The sequence below is a fragment of the Crinia signifera genome, chromosome 6, assembly GCF_055691185.1.
Source record: "Crinia signifera chromosome 6, ASM5569118v1, whole genome shotgun sequence".
NCBI classification, from domain to species: domain Eukaryota; kingdom Metazoa; phylum Chordata; class Amphibia; order Anura; family Myobatrachidae; genus Crinia; species Crinia signifera.
In genome coordinates, this window is record NC_139222.1 from 80354798 (window position 1) to 80377839 (window position 23042).

General features: G+C 41.8%; 1 protein-coding gene across 2 annotated transcripts in view; it reads right to left on the reverse strand.

The window, feature by feature from the left end:
* LOC146007739 (pulmonary surfactant-associated protein D-like) overlaps positions 1–23042 on the reverse strand; it is a 90185-nt gene that overhangs the window by 20077 nt on the left and 47066 nt on the right. For both annotated transcript variants that reach the window (XM_083146321.1, XM_083146322.1), the window contains exons 4-5: positions 4880–4927; positions 3880–3966 (exon numbers count right to left, since the gene is read on the reverse strand). In XM_083146321.1, coding sequence (XP_083002447.1) covers positions 3880–3966; positions 4880–4927 — 135 coding nt within the window. The remainder of the gene's footprint in view (positions 1–3879; positions 3967–4879; positions 4928–23042) is intronic.

A 23042-nucleotide genomic window follows, 5' to 3' on the forward strand; every position in this document is an offset into this window, starting at 1 on the left:
GACCTCTACAAATGCAGGATACATTTTTGGTGGTGTGTATCTTGCTTAGTATTCACCCTGGTTGTTGCAGTACGTATTCTGGTGTCCCCATTTCTTTCATCATTGCATTTGCAGGGTAACACATGTTTGGACATATGCAACCTCTTGTTCTGGCTATTTTTTTATTTTTGTGTCTATTTTATTTGTTTATTTGATTTATGACATTAAAGTGTCAAATAAGCTGTGATGCTGAACAGCAAATAAATTTATTTTACCAATTAAAACAAAATTGTTGTATGTGTAATTTCTTGTGTGAAACAAATACTACATTTATGTGTACTTACTGACCAGGGTATTTTTGAACACTTGTTGAAGTGTGGTAGAAGTTTCCCATGTGTAACCCTCTCCATGGCCATTCCCATGTTCCTATCCAACTTTTCCCTGCTAATTAGTTTGTGTCAGCACATGTGCAGAGCAACTTAATAGGTGAGAAAGCAGTTTGTGTGCAGGTGAGGTAGCTCCTACAGTAGTAGGTAAAAGCAGGTCCAGAACAATGCTTTCCTCATGGAGTGGGTGAGGCAGACAAACAAGGGTCAAAAGGTACATTTGTGTAGGAATGCATATGTGTCCTCCCTAAAAAAAGATGTGTGAATCGGCCAAACATGAGAAAATTGCTTGTGAACAAACATGTATAACTTTTTAAATATATATGATTTTACAGTGTCATAAGCAGATGTAGGAATCCTTTGTTAGAGAGATGTGAGTGCAATAATGTGATTGGTGGCATCTTACATCCAGAGTGTAGTAAAATCCAATTCATAGCAGATCAGATAGTGGTACAGTTCTGTATTTTGGGTACTATACAAAGATTGTGTGCAAAATAGTGGGCATGGGCTTAAAACATTGCTGAAACATACTTTGTAGGTGTTAGATGTGGTTTATGTTATTGTATCATAAATACAAAACCTATGTTTGTATTAGAGTGAACACGTTGACACATGTCAACTTGTGTAGATTGAGTGTGCTACTGTGTAAAGTCTATGAAAGCACGTAGTGAATGTGTATAACTGTTTAACAAATACCTACCTTAGCATATATAAGCAGGTCTTAAAAAGATTCTTACCTTAAATTAAACAAACCTTTAAATGTAGAGAAGTATAGAAAGATAAGCTTCCAATGTGTTTGAGTGCTGTGTGTGGCTTGCAGGTAGTGAAATCATGGTTTTGACTTAATAGACTGCAGCATTGCTTATTACATTCAGGTGTATGTGTTTGAGTAGTAATCAGCGTAAATTAGCAAACCCAGGCGCACGCTGGCATGCGGTATCTGTAGGGGTGGTCTGAGGTGGCGGTTGGCGGCCGCCTGTTTTGTGTCCGAAATGAACGGTGCTTTAGGCGATCGTGCGGTAGTAGCACCGTTCATTTTTGGTGCACACCCCCGTGTACGCCCATATTTACGCCCATTTTCCCTCATTATTTCGGCCGCTCCCCTCAACACGCCCCTATGCCGCCCCCAATGCCCGTACTCTCGCGTACAGGTTTTTTCGCACGGAGAGACCCGTCCGTAAGCGTTGTGGAGTGTTCGCGCCTGCGCATTGGCGATTGTACGCATGCGCAGATCATGAAAAACCCCGGAACGTACGCGTACGGCCCGGCCGCACCAACCAGAATAAGGCCCAATGAATCATGAAGTAAGGGGTAGAGGGACTAGCCTAGCCTTTTAATGTGGTATCTATCTATCTATCTATCTATCTATCTATCTATCATGCAGTTTAGCTATTAAGAAGTGCCATGCAGGTATATATGTATGGCAAAATGTGGCATGTTCTAGTGGATGTAGGATTCTAGTAGATTGGTGAGTGTTAAGGCAGGAGAAGTGTGAGTGAGGCTCAAGTGTTGTTGTGATTTTGATACATACATTGGCATTTTTATCAGTCACATATCCTGTATTGTAAGCCACTGTGTGTGTGTGTGGCACCATCATATTTTTTTTCCCATTAGAAACAGTATTGCCTATGTAATTTTTTGTATGTATGATTTATCATGCTGTAGGTACTTAGGATTTACTATAAGAGGTCTACCTGAATAGCATAATTAATGTTGAACCCCCTTCAACATGCCCACAGATGACCAGAGGGAAGAAGGCGAGGGTGTCAGAGGGGCCCTCCTAAGGCTGCGGCAGCACCTTCTGATCATGGCTGCAGATGTGCATGACCTCTGCGACCTCCTGCTGTGAAAAGTTTTTTTTTTTTTTTGTTATGTAAATATTTTTTTTGCTGAAAGTTAGAAGTGGTCTGTGTGTTATTTTATTATTTTACAGTATAAGTATAAATAGTGCTGTTTATTTATGTAAGGTGCAAAAGGTATATATAGTATATAGATGGGTTTAGTGCATACAAGTGGTTGAAAGTGAAGGGTAATGTAAAGATGTACATAGTGTGTTGATGTGTATGTGTGTGTTTGAATGTGAAGAATAATAGATGATGCAATATGCATACATAGCACATGGGCTTAAAGGGGCAAAAAAGAATGTGGTGAACTTAGCATGATGTAAGGGTTAATCTCAAGTGGTATTAGAGTGTTTAATTATCAATTAGATAAATAATAGATGACCATTAAACACAATCCCTTTTTAATGAGGTTGCATAATTGCATAAGTGGGTCATTTAACAGATTTCGTTGTTCAGATAATAGTGTTGAATTGTGCGTAAATACACCGCATCAGTGCGTACGGGCAGGTTCCCGTCCGTTCTGACGCGGTAAGACCGTGCATACGCTGTAAGACCGTGCAGAATATGTGTGTGTCCACCGCACACGCAAGGTTAGGATGTCGTCCGTAAACACGCCCTCTTCTTAAAGAGCGAGTCCGTCCGAATGCGGAGGACCGGTGGGCGTTTTTTCGTACGATGTCCGCACAGCGTGGCGTGCGGACCTCTCCGAAATAAATCGGAAATATACGCACAGACCAGAATAAGGCCCAATATATTCTACCAATGTCAGTAACACTTTCTACAGCTACCCCCTTTATTCCCATTCAAATTCACTTGTTGAAGAGGCCAACACCTTATTAGATCATATGAGAGGCTAAGGGGGGTATTCATTCCGGGATTCCAACTGTCGGAACGTCCCAAGAGTTAGAATCCCAGGCCATTTTCGTATCTTCCGACTGTAACTCGAAAGCTGGAATTAAATGCAATGCAATGCCGTAGTTATTAGCAGCATTGAATAGGTGAGTGCTGATATTTCCTGTCAAAAAATATTGGCACAGATTGAATAATCCCATAAATCTCCAATGTGTCTATCAGGAACCTTTGCCGTGTTTATTAGGTAGTCCATGTTGTGTAGAGGCCACAAAGGGGTAGATTTATTAAGCTCGGTGAAATGATAAAGTGTCTGGTTTTTATCACAGGCCAATCAGCTCCTAACTGTGAAGTTACAGGCTTGGTTTGAAAAATGACAGGTAGGAGCTGATTGTCCGGTGTTAAAAATCAGTCATTTTTCAAACCAAGCCTGTAACTTCACAGTTAGGAGTTGATTGGCCGGTGATAAAAACCAGACACTTTATCACTTAACCAAGCTTAATAAATCTGCCCCTGAGTCTACCTGCTCTCTTGTTGGTTTAATACTATTATTATTATAATTTTATTTATAAGGCGCCACAAGTGTTTCGCAGCGCCGTACAAAGGAAGGTTTCGTAGGAAACAACCAATGTAAAGGAGAGACCATATGAAAATGATTATTGACATTTCCAAAACAAAAATTACGAGATAATGTCACACAATGCACAACATATATTATATTCACAACATATTATATACAGTAGTCACCACATGATGCCTATACCTTTATCCCACAATACATGCCAATGCCATTCAAGTATTTTCATGAGGATCATACACACCATTTTTCTGTACAGCTATAGTGGACTGCAAATTGCGTAATTGCTCTTCAACAGATGCTAGCTTTTGTTGTAGATTTGCATGTAATCCTGTAAAAGTAAAGTCATCTATAAATTATTCTAGCATTTTTGGTTTATTTTCAATTGTAATTAGCTATGTATGTATACATTAACAACAATTATACAGTACAATTAATTGTACCACTTCAAATATTCTGTCAATTTGTTATACTAAAGGTGCTTTAAACATTTTGGAAAATTAACTACATACATTTTTATGTGTATATTGTGAATATAAAATAATTTTATTAATATAACTTTTATTTAAACTTATAAAGATAAATCAGCATTTGTAGACAGAATCTTCTTGAAAAAAATATATATAAGAGATGCAAATATCTCTTTTACTAATGGAGAATTTCATACATCCTCACTGACAAGGGTGTGGAGCAGTTGGTCACCAGCAAGTTGTTAGACTGTCATTAGGTCTAGACCATTAGGTCGTCATAAATTTAGGTCGACATGGGTTAGGTCAACAGGGTCATTAGGTTGACAGTCAAAAGGTCGACATCGGGATTTTCACTGTTTTTTGACCCGAATGTAAACACAGTCCACATGAACACAGATTAAATTGCACCGCGTCTCCTCGCTTGCTTGCTGGTGACCCAATATCCATATCCCACTGACAGATTGTATCAGGCTGCTTGAAAACTTTCACCCATAAATAGAGAGGGATCAAAAAGAATCCACCTGTTTCTGCTGTTTATGTTCAGGGAGTATGACTTAGGGTCTAATTCAGACCTGTTGGCTTGGCTGCATATATATATATTTGGGGTGCATTCAAGTCGGAGACTCGTGCAAGGCCCCATATTTCGGCAATGGACACGAGCCCATGAGACACTAGTGCATCCATGTAAACCAGCCACCAAATACCACCAGCTGGTGCGCTTGGCAAAGACATATACATGAGACAATATTATTTTACTCTCAGTACCCTACAAACCTGACTCTCCAGCGCTTGAACCTTTGTCTCCCTTTTGACCTGGTATCCCTGGAAAATAATGTAAATTAGCCAAATCAACATGTATTTGTACATGAAAAATAAAGGACACAATAAAAAGTATTCTAATATTTCAATACTTCCTGAATTAAAATGCATTTATGACTATATATATGTGTATATGGATTTATTAGATACACCACTCATGAGTGTGTGGTCGTACACTGGTATATGCATGCCCTGACATACGAAGCCGAAGAGCGAGTGCATACAATTACTAAATGTAGTTTTATATCAAGGCATGGAAAAACACTGGAGAGTGGTTGTTAAAATTAAAAACATATTAGTATATATGGGAGACCCGAGATTTCCACTACCTAGGGCCCTACACTGGGTTTAACCCGGCACTGCTGCTCGGAAATGTTAATCAAGCTTTGCAGCTGTGTAAAAAGTTATTTGCATTGTGGGATTATCTAAATAATTGAATAATAATAATCAAGTGGAGATTTCCTCATAGGTGTAGAAATAGTACACAATAGCAAAACAGCAGGGGATATTTTTTAAGAATTATATGAAATATAGGCCATCTGGGCACTTGGACTACAACAATTGTTTTCCTCATCCTTTCCCCATTAACCTCTTGCCACATATTAGCGTGCAATGAATATGTAGTATGTAATATTAAGATGTAATTTAGTGAATTAATTACGGTAGTAATCTGTATCTTAATATTTGCATATTCTACTTGCATACATATTTTAAGAATTTGTGTGTGCTTTTTTTCATAACTGACTTTGGGCCGACACATTAAACCAGATTTTGTGGTCAATCTCTGATAATGCATCAAGCACCAGAATGCAATTAATTCTGGAGCTTGAAGACAGTGGTGTTATATTTACAGAAAAAAAGAGAGAAGGGACTGTTTGATCTATTATCCATCTATCTGATATTGGGGTGCTCTCAAAAAGTACTAAATTAAATAATTGGTGTGCAGACACGCAACAGGCTCCCTAGAGGAGCAAAGGATGTACTAGAAAGACAGTGGTGTTACCCAGAAAAACCTATGGTAAAAAGACAATAAGATCTTTAATTTTTATGTTTTTAGATAAATATTTATATTACTTAAATCATACTTTATATGTAATACATTGATTTTATATTTTAATTAGTTAGAAAATTCAGGGCTGGTATTTATACACCTTTTATATCGCCTACAAAATACTGGGTTTTACCACGGAAGTATGCAAAAACCTGGGATTGCAGGCAGTGTAAATAATCCCAGTTAAAATTACCCAGGTCAAACTACCCAGCATTTCAACTCGGAAAGTGAGCAGGGTTGAACCCCAGCTTGCGGTGCAGTGTAAACCGTTAACCTGGGTCAATGCGACCCGGATATCTTCACTGCAATGAAAAAGCCAGTGCTTGGAGATCCTATCATCCATCAGTGCTGACTCAGTACCCGTCTCTGCTGATGTCACCCACCTGGCATTTTGCTTGGTGGAAATGGCAGTGTGACCCGGCTTGTTGGTGTATTAGAGAAACAAATGGGAAAGAGCAAAACATGCAAGTACATGGAACACTAAAGAGAAGTGACAACCAAACAAAATGTGATAAGTTGTATAAAAATGCCAAATTTTGAGTCTTACGCTAGGTAAACATTATCTGATTTTTGGTTGTCCTGACTATTGAGGCAAATCACAGGATCTTCTCAGAATTTTAATTGCTGGCACTGAAGATTTTGCAAGTCAGAATATTCTGATAACATATCTGGGGCCAAATGTAATAGGATGAGATTTTCAGAAAGTGAGATCTTTTTTTTGTAGAGTTTTCCCATTTTTTTTAAAGCAGCAATCCTGGTTTTGCATTGTCAATGATTGCCACTTAAAAAAAAAAATGGGAAAACTCTCCAAAAAAGATCTCACTTTCTAAAAGTCTCATCCTATTACATTTGGCCCCTGGTGAATTTCAATGCTGAATTACAATATTTTCTATTCATACAAACCATATGTAATACTTCCACTAGCGATATTTGATACTGAGATGCCAAATTTTCTCATACTCTCTTTGATAGCTGAGTGATGACACGGTATTAGAGAGAGTCTATCTGCTGCAATTACAAATACACAGGGGGTGGTGGAGCGCTAAATGATAAGAATATATGACCAATTTGGTATTACAATTTATTTTATTTTCACTAAAAAATTCAACTAAGTACTAAAAGCAATTGCATAAAATCGAGGTGTACAGCCTGATATGGAATAACATAAATTGGGGTACAGATATAGACAATGTATAGTGTCTCACTTGTTCCTGAGATTACTCTCCAGATGGAAAGGGGGTACAGTCTCCCAGAGGGTTTTGAGAACAGCTGGAATGGTGGGTGTCCATAAACCTGACCGGAGAAAGAAGCTGGATCCTGGTTGGTAGGATAAAGGTCTCAGTCCTTAAATAAGGAGCTCCAGTGAATAGCAGGTGGTGGTGTCCCTTGCAGTGTCCAGTGAATGTCCCAGATGGAATAACCTCGGTATGGGGGAGATGGCGGAGAGTTGGTCCAAGTGAGAACTTGTTTCTGTATAAGGTCCCAAATGTCAGACTGTAGCACCTTGCCTGACGTGTTTCGTTGCCCACAGGCAACTTTTTCAAAGGCATAATGGCATAGATCTAATCAGGGTTAAAATACCTCTGTACTGGAAGTAAAACATTTGACATTTCAACCTGTTACCCAATTGGTCAACTCAAACATTGGTGAAAAATCTACACATATCAAATAAAAATAGTCATATCGTATAGTATAAATAATAATAATAATTAATAGGAGGCAGTAAGTATTAAAAAACGAATTCATAGATGAGGAATATGCAGTAAAAAAATGGTAAAATTATTATATGTATTCTACTTCCGGTCGTTGGAACGCACGCCGCGTCCAACTTCCGGTTTTCCATGGAACGCATATGTGTAAAGCGTCCTGCGATCTTATATGAGGTCTAGAGGATTTAAGATGGCTAGTACCACATACAGTAGTTGTTCTATATATGCATCGTATTGGGAAGCAGAGTACAGTGCTGCGCTGTTTTTAGCACTTAGATCTCATCTACAGCGTCAGCCTGGACTTCCGGCTTCCGGTGTTCAGTGTGTCATTTCCGTTACACGGAGTGAGCATACAGAGCTCCATGGGTTTCCTGTGTTTGGACCGCATAATGAGGGGACGGGAACTTCCAGTCACCTGATCCTTTGTAATCTGTGCACATATTATAATACAATTTCATCCTAGTTTTATACAAACTTAATTAGATAATAAAGAATTAGCCTGCCACTCTCTTTGTGGCAGATTCTATTAATCCACACAAAGTAAATATAGAAATTATGTTCGTATAAAACTTTCTCTCAGTGTCCTACTCGTTTTGCCCATGTATTGAGGGCCACATGAGCATTCAATTACATATATACAGTTTTTACTGTTACAGGTTATGAATTCCTGGATTTTAAATATGGATCCATTAGCTGTAGCTGTGAATTCTGTGACTTTTGTAGGAGTATGTTTGTGTATTCTACACATTGGACACATGCCACACCTGTGGAATCCTTTAGTTTTTATTTATCCTTCTCTTTGTTCAGGGTTTGCGCTTTTGAGCATTCCCGGGCATTTAACATCTTTTTTCATGACTCCCAAACTTGGGTCATATAGCAATCCATAATAACTGGTATACAATTTTAATGATTGGAAAAATATTTTTTATGTATATATGAATATATATAAAAAAAAAACGTGAAAAATCCACTGGAGGTGCGTCTTTGGTCAAAGATACCTTGATGTGAGGATCCCCACATAGTTGAATGTAAGCATACAAGTAAGAACACTTGTCACAAAGATACCTTGATGTGTGTTTAAAGCACCTGATATATGTAAGCATACATGTACGAAGCTTATATATAAATCAGACGACACGTGGTGAACCCATAAAAGATATACTAACACGGGAAAAGAAGGAGAAAATATTGTGTGGCCCATAAACCCGAAAATTAGAACTATATTTGGAAACAGGACTACACATTGTGTTTCTTTCTCCCTTCTGTTTTTTTTTTTATGTATCCTATTGAGAAAGAAATAGAGAACTCGTTTGGACTTTGAAAAGGAAGTACAATACGTGAGCATTATCTCCTACCTGTGGGCACTTTTCCTATTTTTTGCATTTTACCGTTTATCTATTACCCAGGGAAGGTAACCCCTGGGCAGGTTAGTGCTGCCCTTTTCAGTGCCATTGTTTGTATTACATCTTATTATACCGCAAGGGACACCACCACCTGCTATTCACCGGAGCTCTTTATTTAAGGACTGAGACCTTTATCCTACCAACCAGGATCCAGCTTCATTCTCCGGTCAGGTTTATGGACACCCGCCATTCCAGCTGTTCCCAAAACCCTCTGGGAGACTGTACCCCCTTTCCATCTGGAGAGTAATCTCAGGAACAAGTGAGACACTGTACATTGTCTATATCTGTACCCCAATTTATGGGATTCCATATCCGGCTGTGAACTTCGTTTTTATGCAATTGCTTTTAGTACTTAATTGAATTTTTTTGTGAAAATAAAATAAATTGTAATACCCAATTGGTCATATATTCTTATCATTTAGCGCTCCACCACTCCCTGTGTATTTGTATTTCTGTTTTCTGGGGGCTGACCTCCCCACGGTGTGAGCAGCTTGCCTAACCACTCATCAAGAAGCGCCTGTACATATTACTCCACTCAGGTGGTCTAATATACAATTGTCTATCTGCTGCAATTAATTTATTCTTTATATCTGAATAAGAATTACAAATAAACACATTTGATTTGACAAACAATTGTAACAAAGTAGCAAATTTAAATGGGTTTATTGCAACTCTCAATGTAACAAATAGGACACTTTACAAAATGATTCAAGAAATGCAATAAATACACTCTATGGGTGAATATTCAATCAATAATTAAAAGAGATTGCAACACTTTTACATTAACCCCTTAAGGACGCGGCCTATTTGGGCCCAAAGGACGCAGCCCTATTTTTCAAATCAGACATGTGTCAATTTATGTGGGAATAACTTTCTAATGCTTTTACTTATCCAACTGATTTTGAGATTGTTTTTTCGTGACACATTGTATTTCAAGTTAGTGGTAAATTTTGGTTCATACAGTCTGTGTTTATTTGTAAAAAATACCAAAATTTTGCAAAAATGTGAAAAAGTTTGCCATTTTCAAAAGATAAAGGTTTCTGCTTGTAAGATAGATAGTCATACCATACAAAATAGTTAATAACTAGAATTTACCATATGTCTACTTTATGTTGGCATCATTTTTTAAACTTCCTTTTACATTTTTAGGACTGTAGGAGGCTTATAAACATAGAAGCAATTTTTCACATTTTCAAGAAAATTTCAAAATGTCAAAATTTTAGGGACCCCCATAAATCACCTCATTTAAAAAGCTGCACCCCTCAAAGTATTCAAAACAGCATTTTAGAAGTTTGGTAACCCTTTAGGTTTTGCACAGGAATTAAAGCAACATGGAGGTGACATTTTAAAATTTCATTTTTTTGGCAGAATTTCAAGTTTAATCAGTTATATTCTGTAACATAACATATGTTAACCAGGAGACAAAATATAAAATATAATTCTCTGATTCTGCAGATTTTAGAAATACCCCATATATGGTTGTAAAACGCTATTTGGGCAGACAGCAGGCTTCAGAAGGGAAGGTGCGCCATTTGGCGTTTTTGGCGCAGATTTTGCTGGAATGGTTTTCATGCGCCATGTTGCATTTGCAGAACCCCTGTTGTATCAGAGCAGTCAAAAACCCCAACAAGTGATACCATTTTGTAAACTACACCCCTCAAGGAACTCATCTATGGGTATAGTAAGTACTTTGACCCCACTGGTGTTTTGTCAAATTGTTAGGCATCGATACGTGAAAATGAAAAATGTCATTTTTTCCATTAATTTGTAGATTCACCCCATAATTTTATACTTCCACAAAGGGCAATAGTAGAAAAAGCACCCCAAAATTTGTTACACAATTTCTCCTGAGTATGGCAATACCCCATATATGGTTGTAAAACGCTATTTGGGCAGACAGCAGGCTTCAGAAGGGAAGGTGCGCCATTTGGCGTTTTTGGCGCAGATTTTGCTGGAATGGTTTTCATGCGCCATGTTGCATTTGCAGAACCCCTGTTGTATCAGAGCAGTCAAAAACCCCAACAAGTGATACCATTTTGTAAACTACACCCCTCAAGGAACTCATCTATGGGTATAGTGAGTACTTTGACCCCACTGGTGTTTTGTCAAATTGTTAGGCATCGATACGTGAAAATGAAAAATGTCATTTTTTCCATTAATTTGTAGATTCACCCCATAATTTTATACTTCCACAAAGGGCAAAAGTAGAAAAAGCACCCCAAAACTTATTACACAATTTCTCCTGAGTATGGCAATACCCCATATATGGTTGTAAAACGCTATTTGGGCAGACAGCAGGCTTCAGAAGGGAAGGTGCGCCATTTGGCGTTTTTGGCGCAGATTTTGCTGGAATGGTTTTCATGGGCCATGTTGCATTTGCAGAACCCCTGTTGTATCAGAGCAGTCAAAAACCCCAACAAGTGATACCATTTTGTAAACTACACCCCTCAAGGAACTCATCTATGGGTATAGTGAGTACTTTGACCCCACTGGTGTTTTGTCAAATTGTTAGGCATCGATACGTGAAAATGAAAAATGTCATTTTTTCCATTAATTTGTAGATTCACCCCATAATTTTATACTTCCACAAAGGGCAATAGTAGAAAAAGCACCCCAAAATTTGTTACACAATTTCTCCTGAGTATGGCAATACCCCATATATGGTTGTAAAACGCTATTTGGGCAGACAGCAGGCTTCAGAAGGGAAGGTGCGCCATTTGGCGTTTTTGGCGCAGATTTTGCTGGAATGGTTTTCATGGGCCATGTTGCATTTGCAGAACCCCTGTTGTATCAGAGCAGTCAAAAACCCCAACAAGTGATACCATTTTGTAAACTACACCCCTCAAGGAACTCATCTATGGGTATAGTGAGTACTTTGACCCCACTGGTGTTTTGTCAAATTGTTAGGCATCGATACGTGAAAATGAAAAATGTCATTTTTTCCATTAATTTGTAGATTCACCCCATAATTTTATACTTCCACAAAGGGCAATAGTAGAAAAAGCACCCCAAAATTTGTTACACAATTTCTCCTGAGTATGGAAATACCCCATATATGGTTGTAAAACGCTATTTGGGCAGACAGCAGGCTTCAGAAGGGAAGGAGTGCCATTTTATCACAGAGTTTGCTGGAATGGTTTTCGGGCGCCATCTTGCATTTGCAGAGCCCATATTGTACCTGTGCAGTGGAAATCCCAAGCAAGTGATACCTTTTTGTTACTAGCCCCCCTCATGGAACTCACTTTCGGCCGTAGTGAGCATTTTGACCCCACTTGTGTTTTGTCAAATTGTTATGGGCAGTGAAAATAAAAAAAACTAATTTTTTCCATTAATATGTAGCTTTAGATCAAAATGTGCCATTTTCACAAGGGTTAATAGGAGAAATTGTGTAACATATTATGGGGTGCTTTTTCTCCTGAGTATGGCAATAGCATATATGTGTTTGTAAATTTCTGTTTGGACACATGGCAAGACTCAGAAGGGAAGGTAATGGCATGCGGCTCTTTGTACAAGCTGTGTGGAGTACATCTAAATAAATTTTAAAACATTAAAATTCAAGGGAAGTGTGATATATCTTAAAACAATCTTTGATACACAAGCCGGGTTGTGTGGGGCAGGTTTCACATTGGTAAGTTGTGTCCTTTCTTATCCCCTTTTTGTAGCATACTCTACATCGTTTCTGGGACCTTCCTTTCTTTCCAGTGTGGGGGACTTCACTCGGAAAATGTTGCCCTGGTACAATTCGCGAGGCCTCGCTTCCAGAAGTACTAGGGCCCCCCTGTTCCTGGTTGCCAAAAATAAGGGCCTTTATTACTGCCTCTTGGTACTCCAGGAATATCCCCCTTTGGCCTGCAAATCGATGTAGTACAAATGCGTTGTACAGTGCCATTTGTACTATGTGTATAGCTAATTTTTTATACCAGAACCTTGTTTTTCTCATGGCACTGTAAGGCTTCAGCACTTGATCTGACAGGTCGACCCCCCCATGTACCTATTATAATCCACAATGCAGTTGGGTTTTGGGGTTTCGGTACTTGTGCCCCACACTGGGACAGGGGTGCTGCTATGGCCATGCACTGTTGTCAAGTTAAGGACATCTCTCTTGTCCCTATACTTGACACACAGTACATTGTCGCTGCATAATGCCCTGCTCTCGCCCCTTCTAAGTGTTTGCCCAAGCAGCGACCTAGCGAGGCTTTTGAATAGTGTGACGCTGGTATAGAAATTATCCAGGTACAGGTGGTATCCCTGGTCCATCAGTGGGTGCACCAAATCCCACACTATCTTCCCACTAATTCCGAGTAAGGGGGGGCATTGTGGGGGGTCTATTTTTGTGTCTCTACCTTCATATATCCTAAATTTGTGTGTGTACCCTGATGTACTCTCACACAGCTTGTACATCTTCACGCCATACCTTGCCCTCTTACTTGGCAGGTACTGGCGGAATTGGAGCCTCCCTTTGAAATGTACCAGGGACTCATCTATTGAAATGTGCTTCTCGGGGATGTATGCCTGGGCAAACTTGGAACTAAAATGGTCTATTAGGGGTCTAAGTTTATATAACCGGTCATAATTGGGTCATCCCGGGGTGGGCACTGTGCATTATCCCTATAATGGAGAAACCTAAGGATCGCTTCGAAGCGGGTCCTTGACATAGCCACACGGAACACTGGTGTATTGTATAAGATGTCTGTGTTCCAGTAGGACCTAATCGTGGGCTTCTTCACTAGCCCCATGCACAGTACAAGGCCCCAAAATATAACCATTTCATTTTTATGTACAGGGGTCCACTTGCGGAGCTGGGCATAATTAGAGGTGGGGTTTTGCTCAATAAATTGTTGGGCATAAACATTAGTATGGGTGACCATTAGATTAACTAAATCATCAGTATTTTTTTTTTTAAAAAGTCCAGCTCTCTGAACCCTGCTGAATTGAATTGTATTTCTGGATTCCCTGTGAACTCAGGGACCTGGGGTACGTAGTTTTCAGTGGTTGTCCATGTAGGGTCAGTGGACTCGACTACTGCAGTGGGAGTCCTGCGATGCCTCCTTGGGGGTTCATCAGAGTCACTAGATGATGAAGAGGATGACAAACGGAAATTTGTCTCATCCTCGCTAGCAGACTCAGTTTCAGAGGCCAGAAACTCGTATGCCTCCTCGGCAGTATATGTTCGGTGGGCCATAGTTTTATTGGTGTATGTATTTAGGAGGTGCTTCAACACGTGTGGGGTTTTGTAGCACTGACAATTTTCCAGAAAAATTAAGCCACGTAAAGAAAAATTATGGTGTGCGAACGCACTGAAAAATTATGGGTGTGCGAATGCACTGAAAAATTATAGTGTGCAAATGCACTGAAAAATTATGGTGTGCAAATGCACTGAAAAATTATGGGTGTGCAAATGCACTGAAAAATTATAGTGTGCAAATGCACTGAAAAATTATGGTGTGCAAATGCACTGAAAAATTATAGTGTGCAAATGCACTGAAAAATTATGGTGTGCAAATGCACTGAAAAATTATAGTGTGCAAATGCACTAAAAAATTATGGTGTGCAAATGCACTGAAAAATTATAGTGTGCAAATGCACTGAAAAATTATGGTGTGCAAATGCACTGAAAAATTATAGTGTGCAAATGCACTGAAAAATTATGGTGTGCAAATGCACTGAAAAATTATAGTGTGCAAATGCACTGAAAAATTATGGTGTGCAAATGCACTGAAAAATTATGGTGTACGAATACACAGAAAAATGATGGTGTACGAGTAACGCACAGAAAAAATTATGGGGTACAAAAGCACAGAAAAATTATGGGGTACAAATGCACAGAAAAATTATGGTGTACGGATAAGGTACAGAAATATAGTATGCGGATCACGCACAGAAATATAGTGTACGGATCACCTACAGAAAAATTATAGTGTACGGATAAAGTACAGAAAAATTATAGTGTACGGATAACGTACAGAAAAATTATACGGATCACAACACACAAAATTAGGTGGTGACCACAGGGAGGGTGATCACAGCACAGATGACCACAGGGAGGGTGATCACAGCACAGATGACCACAGGGAGGGTGATCACTGCACAGATGACCACAAGGAGGATGATCACAGCACAGATGACCACAGGGAGGGTGATCCCAGCACAGATGACCACAGGGAGGGTGATCAAAATCTAATAAAATCCTAAATGAAATCGAATGGTTTTGTGTCCCTTTTGATCTACATTCGATTCGATGCGCGCTCCCGTTTTCACAAAATCGAACAGAAAAATCTACTGTGCAGCCAAGGAAATATCGAATTCGATCTAGTAAATCGGATGTGTACAATGTACCATGCATGTAAATCGAATTCAATATCTAACGCAAAAGTACAGATCTAATGCCAAATCTAATGGAAAGATCTGATGCCAGATCTAATAGAAAATGGAATCTAACATTGAATCAAAAGCAAATCGATGTGTGTGTACAGGGCTTTACCCAGATCTACTCGGATCTCAAAACGAGATCTTATTGGCTATCGGCTGTCACATGTTTTGGATAGCGAATAAGATCCCCCTTTGAGATCCGAGTAAATCCAGGTAAATCCGAACCTGCACATCTCTAGTTGAATAAAGAGTTAATTTGTTCCCTTCACAGAGAGGAAGGGATCTGGTCAAATGTTGGACTATTAGAGGGGACATCTTAAAATGACATGGATCTCTGATGCTGGAAGGGGAGGTGGATGGCAAATCCATAACCCTCTTAGAGGTACCCACACTGCTCTGGCAGGGTATGCACTCTCCCAATGACTCAAGCAACAATATCAGTAAGACCATCTCCTGGATGGTGATAGAGAACCTTCAGGATGATCGGACTCTACAGAGATCTCTCCGCAGTGGCCCAAACAGTCCTACTCTTTCTGCTCTCCAGTTGCTTGTCTGTTTTTTTTTCAACTGGCCATTTCCAAGGAGCTACTTGACCGCACCACACACATCCTGTGACAACACAATCAGGGGTAGAAACTCCCCAGAGATCCTTCTGCCGTACCTAGAAATTCAGGGATGTGAGCTGCTATCTGGTAATTTCTGTTGTTACTGTGAGCTCAGTCTTGGTCATTGAGTCATACTTGTTAAGATTTTCAATACCTCTGTCATAAAACACAAGACGACCTCTGGGGTATTACACATATTACAGGTACGGATACTTTTGGAAATACTATTTAGGGGGAGCAGATATAAACCTACTTTATCATTTATCCATAATGCAACTGGTAGTATACTGATAACATACCTTCATATATAATAGCAACAATACATGGTTAAAGATAAATTATTACATTTAGCAAAAATAACAGCAACAGTATTGATGTACTGAATAATATGTTAATGATCATGCAGGTATAAAAAAAATGTTTAACTAACATCTGTATGTAAATGAAATGTCTATTCCCTTAAATGAATTCATAAAAATATATTATTCGGGATCCCTGTTGGAGCTACGTGTGCTCTCCCCTTGCCTGTGTCTGCCATCCGCGCCGAGACCTCCGATCCACCTGAACTTTGTGGCACCTGGAGCCCGAACATAGAGCCGCACCACCACCCCCAGGCCGAGGAGGGCTTACCTGGCAGAGGCTACATCCACTCGCCTACGCTGCCCCTTCCCCTGGACCCCGCCGAGACTTGGCTATGAGGACTCCGCGCTGTGTCGCTGACGCCGCACAGGACCCGGCTTGCAACTTGCCTGCGGGAGCCTGGCCGGGACGGATCCCTGCTGAAGCTGCGTGTGCTCTCCCCCCTGGCTGGTGCCTATCGTCCGCGCAGGGACCACCGATCCCCCTGAAGGTCGCGACCCTTGGAGCCCGAGCATAGAGCCGCCCCACCACCCCCACACCAAGAAGGGCTTACCTGTGGCAGGCTCCGTCCATCTGCCTACACTGCCCCTTCCCCTGGACCCTGACGTCTGGGGGGGGGGATGCTACACGCCGGCGGCTGCTGGTGCTCGAAGTGGAGGCCTGTGCTGCACCCTCCCACCTCCTTCTACTCCTGACGCCGCTGGTCGGTACGGAGCATCGGCACCTGCGGGTCCGGCCGGGGACTTGGAGGAACACTTCAGCTTTCTACATACCGCGGCTGGTGAGTTTTTGTGTGGGTTGGAGGTGCCCCCATCGTATCCCTGTTACCCTTTGGTTTGCTGTCCAGACAGCGCAGGCAAACTCCGCACATTGCCCCTTCTGGACCCCATTGTCAGTTGCCTCCTGCGGGAGCAGCATTGTGCAACTACCCCCAGATATCCCCCCTGGGGAAATGCGAGCTGCCCCAAGTTGCATGGGCTCCTCGCTTTCCTCAGGGGTAACCGGAACATAGGGTACCACCCGAGTGAGCGATCCCCGTTCCGACCTCCGCTCACGGAGGCAACGGTCAATTTTAATGGCTAATTCCATTAATTTGTCCAGTGTTTTAGGTGCCGGGTATTGAATGAGGCAATCCTTGATCTCATCTGTAAGACCGCAACGAAATTGACTGCGTAATGCAGGGTCGTTCCACCCGCAATCATTCGCCCATCGGCGGAACTCGGTACAGTAGACCTCAGCTGGGTCTTTCCCTTGCCTAAGGGCCCTAAGATGAGTCTCAGCTGAGGCTTCACGGTCAGGATCATCATACAACAACCCGAGTGAACTAAAGAAACTGTCTAAGGAGGACAGAGCTGTCCGAATTCAGTCCAAAGGCCCAGGTCTGGGGGTCACCCTGGAGCAAAGATATAACAAGTCCAATACGCTGGGCCTCGGATGAGAAGGAGCGTGGTTTGAGCCGAAAATACGACTTGCAGCTCTCTCGAAAGTTAAAAAAGGTTTTGCGATCCCCAGAGAACCGATCAGGCAAGTTCATTTTGGGATCTGAACCCCCTGAGTCTGGAGGCCAAGTCTGGGGAGTGGTACTCATAGTACCAGATGACACAATTAACTACCCCACACGGTATTTGACAGAGGAAATCTCTCTTATTCTGGCCGGTTATAATGTTACGATGCCCTGGCCTGGGCGCAGGAGACAACAACGGGTTCCGGAAGGTGAGGTAATCAGGCGTGAGCCCGCAGCCGGGACCGCCGGTTAGGACGGCCACAGCGGGTCCTACACTCTCTCTGTTGAGTCCCCGAGGCAGATGGCAAACCCCTGCGGAGCTAGGCTTCACCTGTGGCTGCCGCGTTCGAAGGAGCGAGTTAGGCCCGCTCCGACCCCGATGCAGCCAGGTCTTATGTGATGACAAGGGGTAAGCGATCGCCACAGGGTATCTCAAGAGGATAGGCTGACTAAAGGACCTAACTGGAAAAAGGCCCCTAACTGCCGGCACCTGGCCAAGACGGGGAGTGCGACCAAGTCGCAGACACCTAGCGGATGGACGGGAGTCCCCAATAACACCCCAGACAGACCGTGACTCCCAAAGCTGGGATCTGGATGAAGAAGTGACACTCCTACCTAAACAGAATACCAATGACAGACAGGGGCAAGGGAACATATACCGAAAGACTGGGACAAAGAGGCAAAAGATAGAAAACCACGGATAACCCACGGAGGGGCTCAGCCACGGAGGGCCAGGAAACTAAAGAAGGAAAAGACCCGGGCTCCACTGGAGCACTTACGTGACCCACGAGAGATGGAGACGGTGGGTCCGATGCAGGCTCACAGGCTGAGAAAGAAATACAGCAGTGGAGTCCAGGGAACAGCAGGTTAAACACGATCCACGGGAGGACACAAGCTGGCAAGCCGGGAGACCAGGGAGGCTGAGGTGAAGAACCACAGCCCAAGGATCTAGGACCAAGGACCTAGAGGTCCGGGGGGAACAGCTAAATGCAAAGGGTAGCAGAAGCTATAACCGGCGTCTGTGCCCAGCAGACACCGGATATTTATTTAAAATTCGCGCCGCCTGACTGACGTCAGGCGCGCGCGTTCCCGGCCGCCGGGCGGAAGTTCGGGGATGTTGCCTAGCAACGCCCCGACGCCTAGCCTCAGAGTGAGGCTTGGGACGCTGCCCGGCAACGTCCCCCGCCGCGTCAGATGACGCTGCACTCGCCGTCCGGACGGCGGCGTGCAACAAGTGATCCCTGGCGCCTTCTTCACGATCAGGAAAGATCCTATACACACCTATCCAGGGCACATCAAACTTTCTCTAGGATTGACTTCTTTCTAGTCTCAAATAGTTTAATGTCAAGGGTGAAACAGGACGACATCTTTGACATATTGATATCGGACCACGCCCCCATTTCCTTGAGCTTATGGCTAGACTCAAACAGTGGAACGGACCGCCTTTGGCGCTTCCCGGACTATCTAGGCAAATCGGATGACTTCAAACAATTTTTGATTAACTCATGGAACAATTATCATGACGATAATCTGGAACATTGGGAGGATATTGCGTTGTTCTGGGGAGCGTCCAAGGCGGTAATGCAAGGACACATAATCCAGTATATCTCTAGGCGGAAAAGGGAACAGGCCAAACACTATAGAGAATTACATTCCTTGGTGTCACAGTCCTTTAGACTATATCAATCCACACCAACACAAACTAATCTAGAAGCTTGCCTGAATAATAAAACATTTTTGGAATCATTCCTAAACAAATGTATTATAAATGGGGTAACAAGTCGGGTAAACTATTATCACTAATGTCTAAACCTTACAGAAAGCGTTCATTCGATACCTCAGTTAAAGACCCCAAAAACAATAAAATTGACTTTACTACTAAAGACATACTAGCACATTTTGAGGAATATTACAGATCCCTATACAAGGCAACGCCGGTACAGAGAGCTAATCAAGAATCTCTCCTAACATCCGCCCACCTACCCCCTCTCAGTCAGGAACAAAGGGATAGCCTTACAAAGGAAATAACGGCCGAAGAGCTCCATTCGGTAATAAAAGACTTATGTTCCCATAAAGCTCCGGGCCCAGACGGGTTCTCGGGAGTATATTATAAGATGTTAGAGACAGAGATCACACCGACATTGCTGAACATGTATAACACGATATTGAAGGAGAGGCCCCTATTCCCATCATTCACGGAGGCATACACATCCTTAATCCCAAAGCCGGGAAAGGACCCCCAGCTGGCGAAATCATATAGGCCAATCTCCCTACTGAATGTAGATTTAAAAATTCTCACCAAAATAACAGCCAATAGATTGCAATTACTGTCCCCAGTCCTACTCACACCCCACCAAACTGGATTTGTCAGGGGTCGTCACTCAGTAAAAGCCATACGGATGGCTATAGCTGCGGGGATAGCAGAAACCCAAAAAACACACCCTAGAGGTGTGTTATTGAGCCTGGACACGAATAAGGCTTTCGATTCAGTGGCCTGGCCCTACCTATTTGCGGTACTAGAAAAGAGGAATTTCGATGACTCCTTTATCGAACTAATTAAATATTTCTACACCACACCTCTAACGAAGTTGCTAATAAATGGGCAGAAAGGGGAACAAATTCAGATGTTTAGAGGCACCCGTCAGGGATGCCCTCTTTCCCCCCTGTTGTTTAATTTATGTATTGATCCCCTATTTCTGATCTTACAGTCATGGCAGACCTTCAAAGGCATAACGGTTGGTGGGTCGGAATTAAAATTGTCTGCATTTGCTGACGATTTACTTTTGTATGTAGGAAACCCGGAGCAGGCGCTGGACCAAATACTGGGCAAACTCAATGATTTTGGAGAGGTATCGGGATACACGATTAATTTATCTAAATCCTCAGGATTATATTTGCATCCTCATGTAACTGCCCCACATTGGGGCAGACATATCCCGGTAAAGTGGGAACGGAGGATGATTGACTATTTAGGAATTCGCCTTCCAAAGCGTCCCTCCGATCTGTACAGGGCCAATATAACAGAAGCGGTGAATATGACCGCAAAGGAACTAGATGGCTGGAAACAGTTGAGACTATCTTATATTGGCAGAGCCAACCTCATTAAGATGGTAACCTTCCCCAGACTATTATACATCCTACAGGCCCTACCTCTTCTATTAGCCCAAAAAGATTTAAGATTATTAAATATGTTATTTAGAAAATTTATATGGCGCTCAAAACGTCCGCGCATTGGACTGGTCAAACTTCAGCAGCCGACGTTTAATGGGGGCATAAACTTTCCCCATATCCTGAATTACAATCATGCAGCCATTTTACGGTTTCTTAGAGATTGGATTCATAATAGCGAGGCTTATGCCAATACAAAAATCGAGAATGAATTTTTAGAAAATGGCGGTCTGGTGGGTTTCCTGCATATGCATGATGGAGAAGTGCCAGAAAAGATAAGGAATAACCCCTTACTATGGTCGACGAGAAGAGTCTGGCACATACTCAGGCACAAAAATAACCTCAACGCACACAAATCATTGTTTCTTCTCTTTTTAAACAACCCAGAATTTCAGGGTGGCTTCGCCTCTCAATCTTTCCTCCACCTCAAGAAAGAAGGCCTAACAACGATCAACACTGTGATTAACATAGACTCAAGGAAACGAATATCATATACACAGGCAATAGACATGTTCCCAACCTTTAAAAAATATCCCTTTGCCTATATGCAGGCCAAACACTATGTGGCTGCGATCATTCTAGTCTTTTCAGAAGCCGACTGGAATAACACACTTGATACCATGCTCTCCACGGGTATTGCAGAGAGCAAAGCCATATCCATCCATTATAACTATCTTCGCCAAATTTTAGATAATGATCACATACGCTCTGGTATGAAAGCATGGACCTTAGTGATGCCCTCATTGACATGCGGTCAGCTGGTTAAAACCTTACAAACATCTAGAAAACTGATACCAGCCATGCAATACCAGGAGATGTTTCTGAACATCTTTCATAAAGCCTATTTTTCCCCACACCGTCAATTTCTAGCAGGGATGTTGGGGTCAGCATCCTGCCCGCGTTGCCATGACGAGGAAGCGGGTCTCTATCACTATTTTTGGAGCTGCCCGCTATTAAAAACTTTCTGGCTTAAGGTCAGGAAGTTTTCTCTTGACCACTTGGTAAAATACATTCCCTTCATGGACCAATGGGCCATTTTCGGAATATTGCCGGAGAGCCAAAGAGTGGCTAGGGGATGCAAGAGACTCCTATTAATAATTAGTGCTGTGGCACGGAAAGCGATACTGCAGACATGGATCGACACAACACCCCCAACCCTGAAGCTTTTTCAGGAAAAACTTTACCATGTATTCAACATGGACTGGATTGAATGCCTATTGGAGAAAGATCAGCGAATAGCAAAATTCTTTAATACATGGGAGAGATATATCACAACATTATCCCTCGAGATAAGAGTGAAGCTGCACAACTCCTTCAAGGGCACTCAATAGTATACCAGGAGATTAATTGCTGGGGATCCACCCATTGATATTGTCTTGTGACAGCACTGCGGGGAGATGGGGACCCCTTTGTTGGCTCCCGCAACCTGGGACGCCCTTTGGAACAATAGGGGTATGGCCGAGGGAACCGTCAAACCTTTGTGTTCTCTGAGACAAATGGGAATTTGGACACTTTGCGAAATCTATCTGGTTTAATATTATATACATTTTTTTTGTTGAATTTGCATACTGGCTATTCTTACGAATAATATTTTTGTACTGTATGAACATTTGATACCTGCAATTTGAAATATGTTTATACATTCCGATGTATTGAATGGTGTTTTAATAAAAACATTATAAAAAAAATAATAATAATATATATATATATATATATATATATATATATATATATATATATATATATATATGCAGCCCGGCACTCCGACTCACAGGTTCAATGACCTTGGTGCCTTCTGGATCAGAGGTATTGGAAGGTGTAAAGCAGACAGCGGCACTCATATGATTTTCAAAAATTGTATTAAAAAAACGTGACCATAAACCAACGTTTCGGGGACTAGCCCCTTTGTCAAGGTGTAGGTAGAACAAAGAGTAAACATCACAAACAAA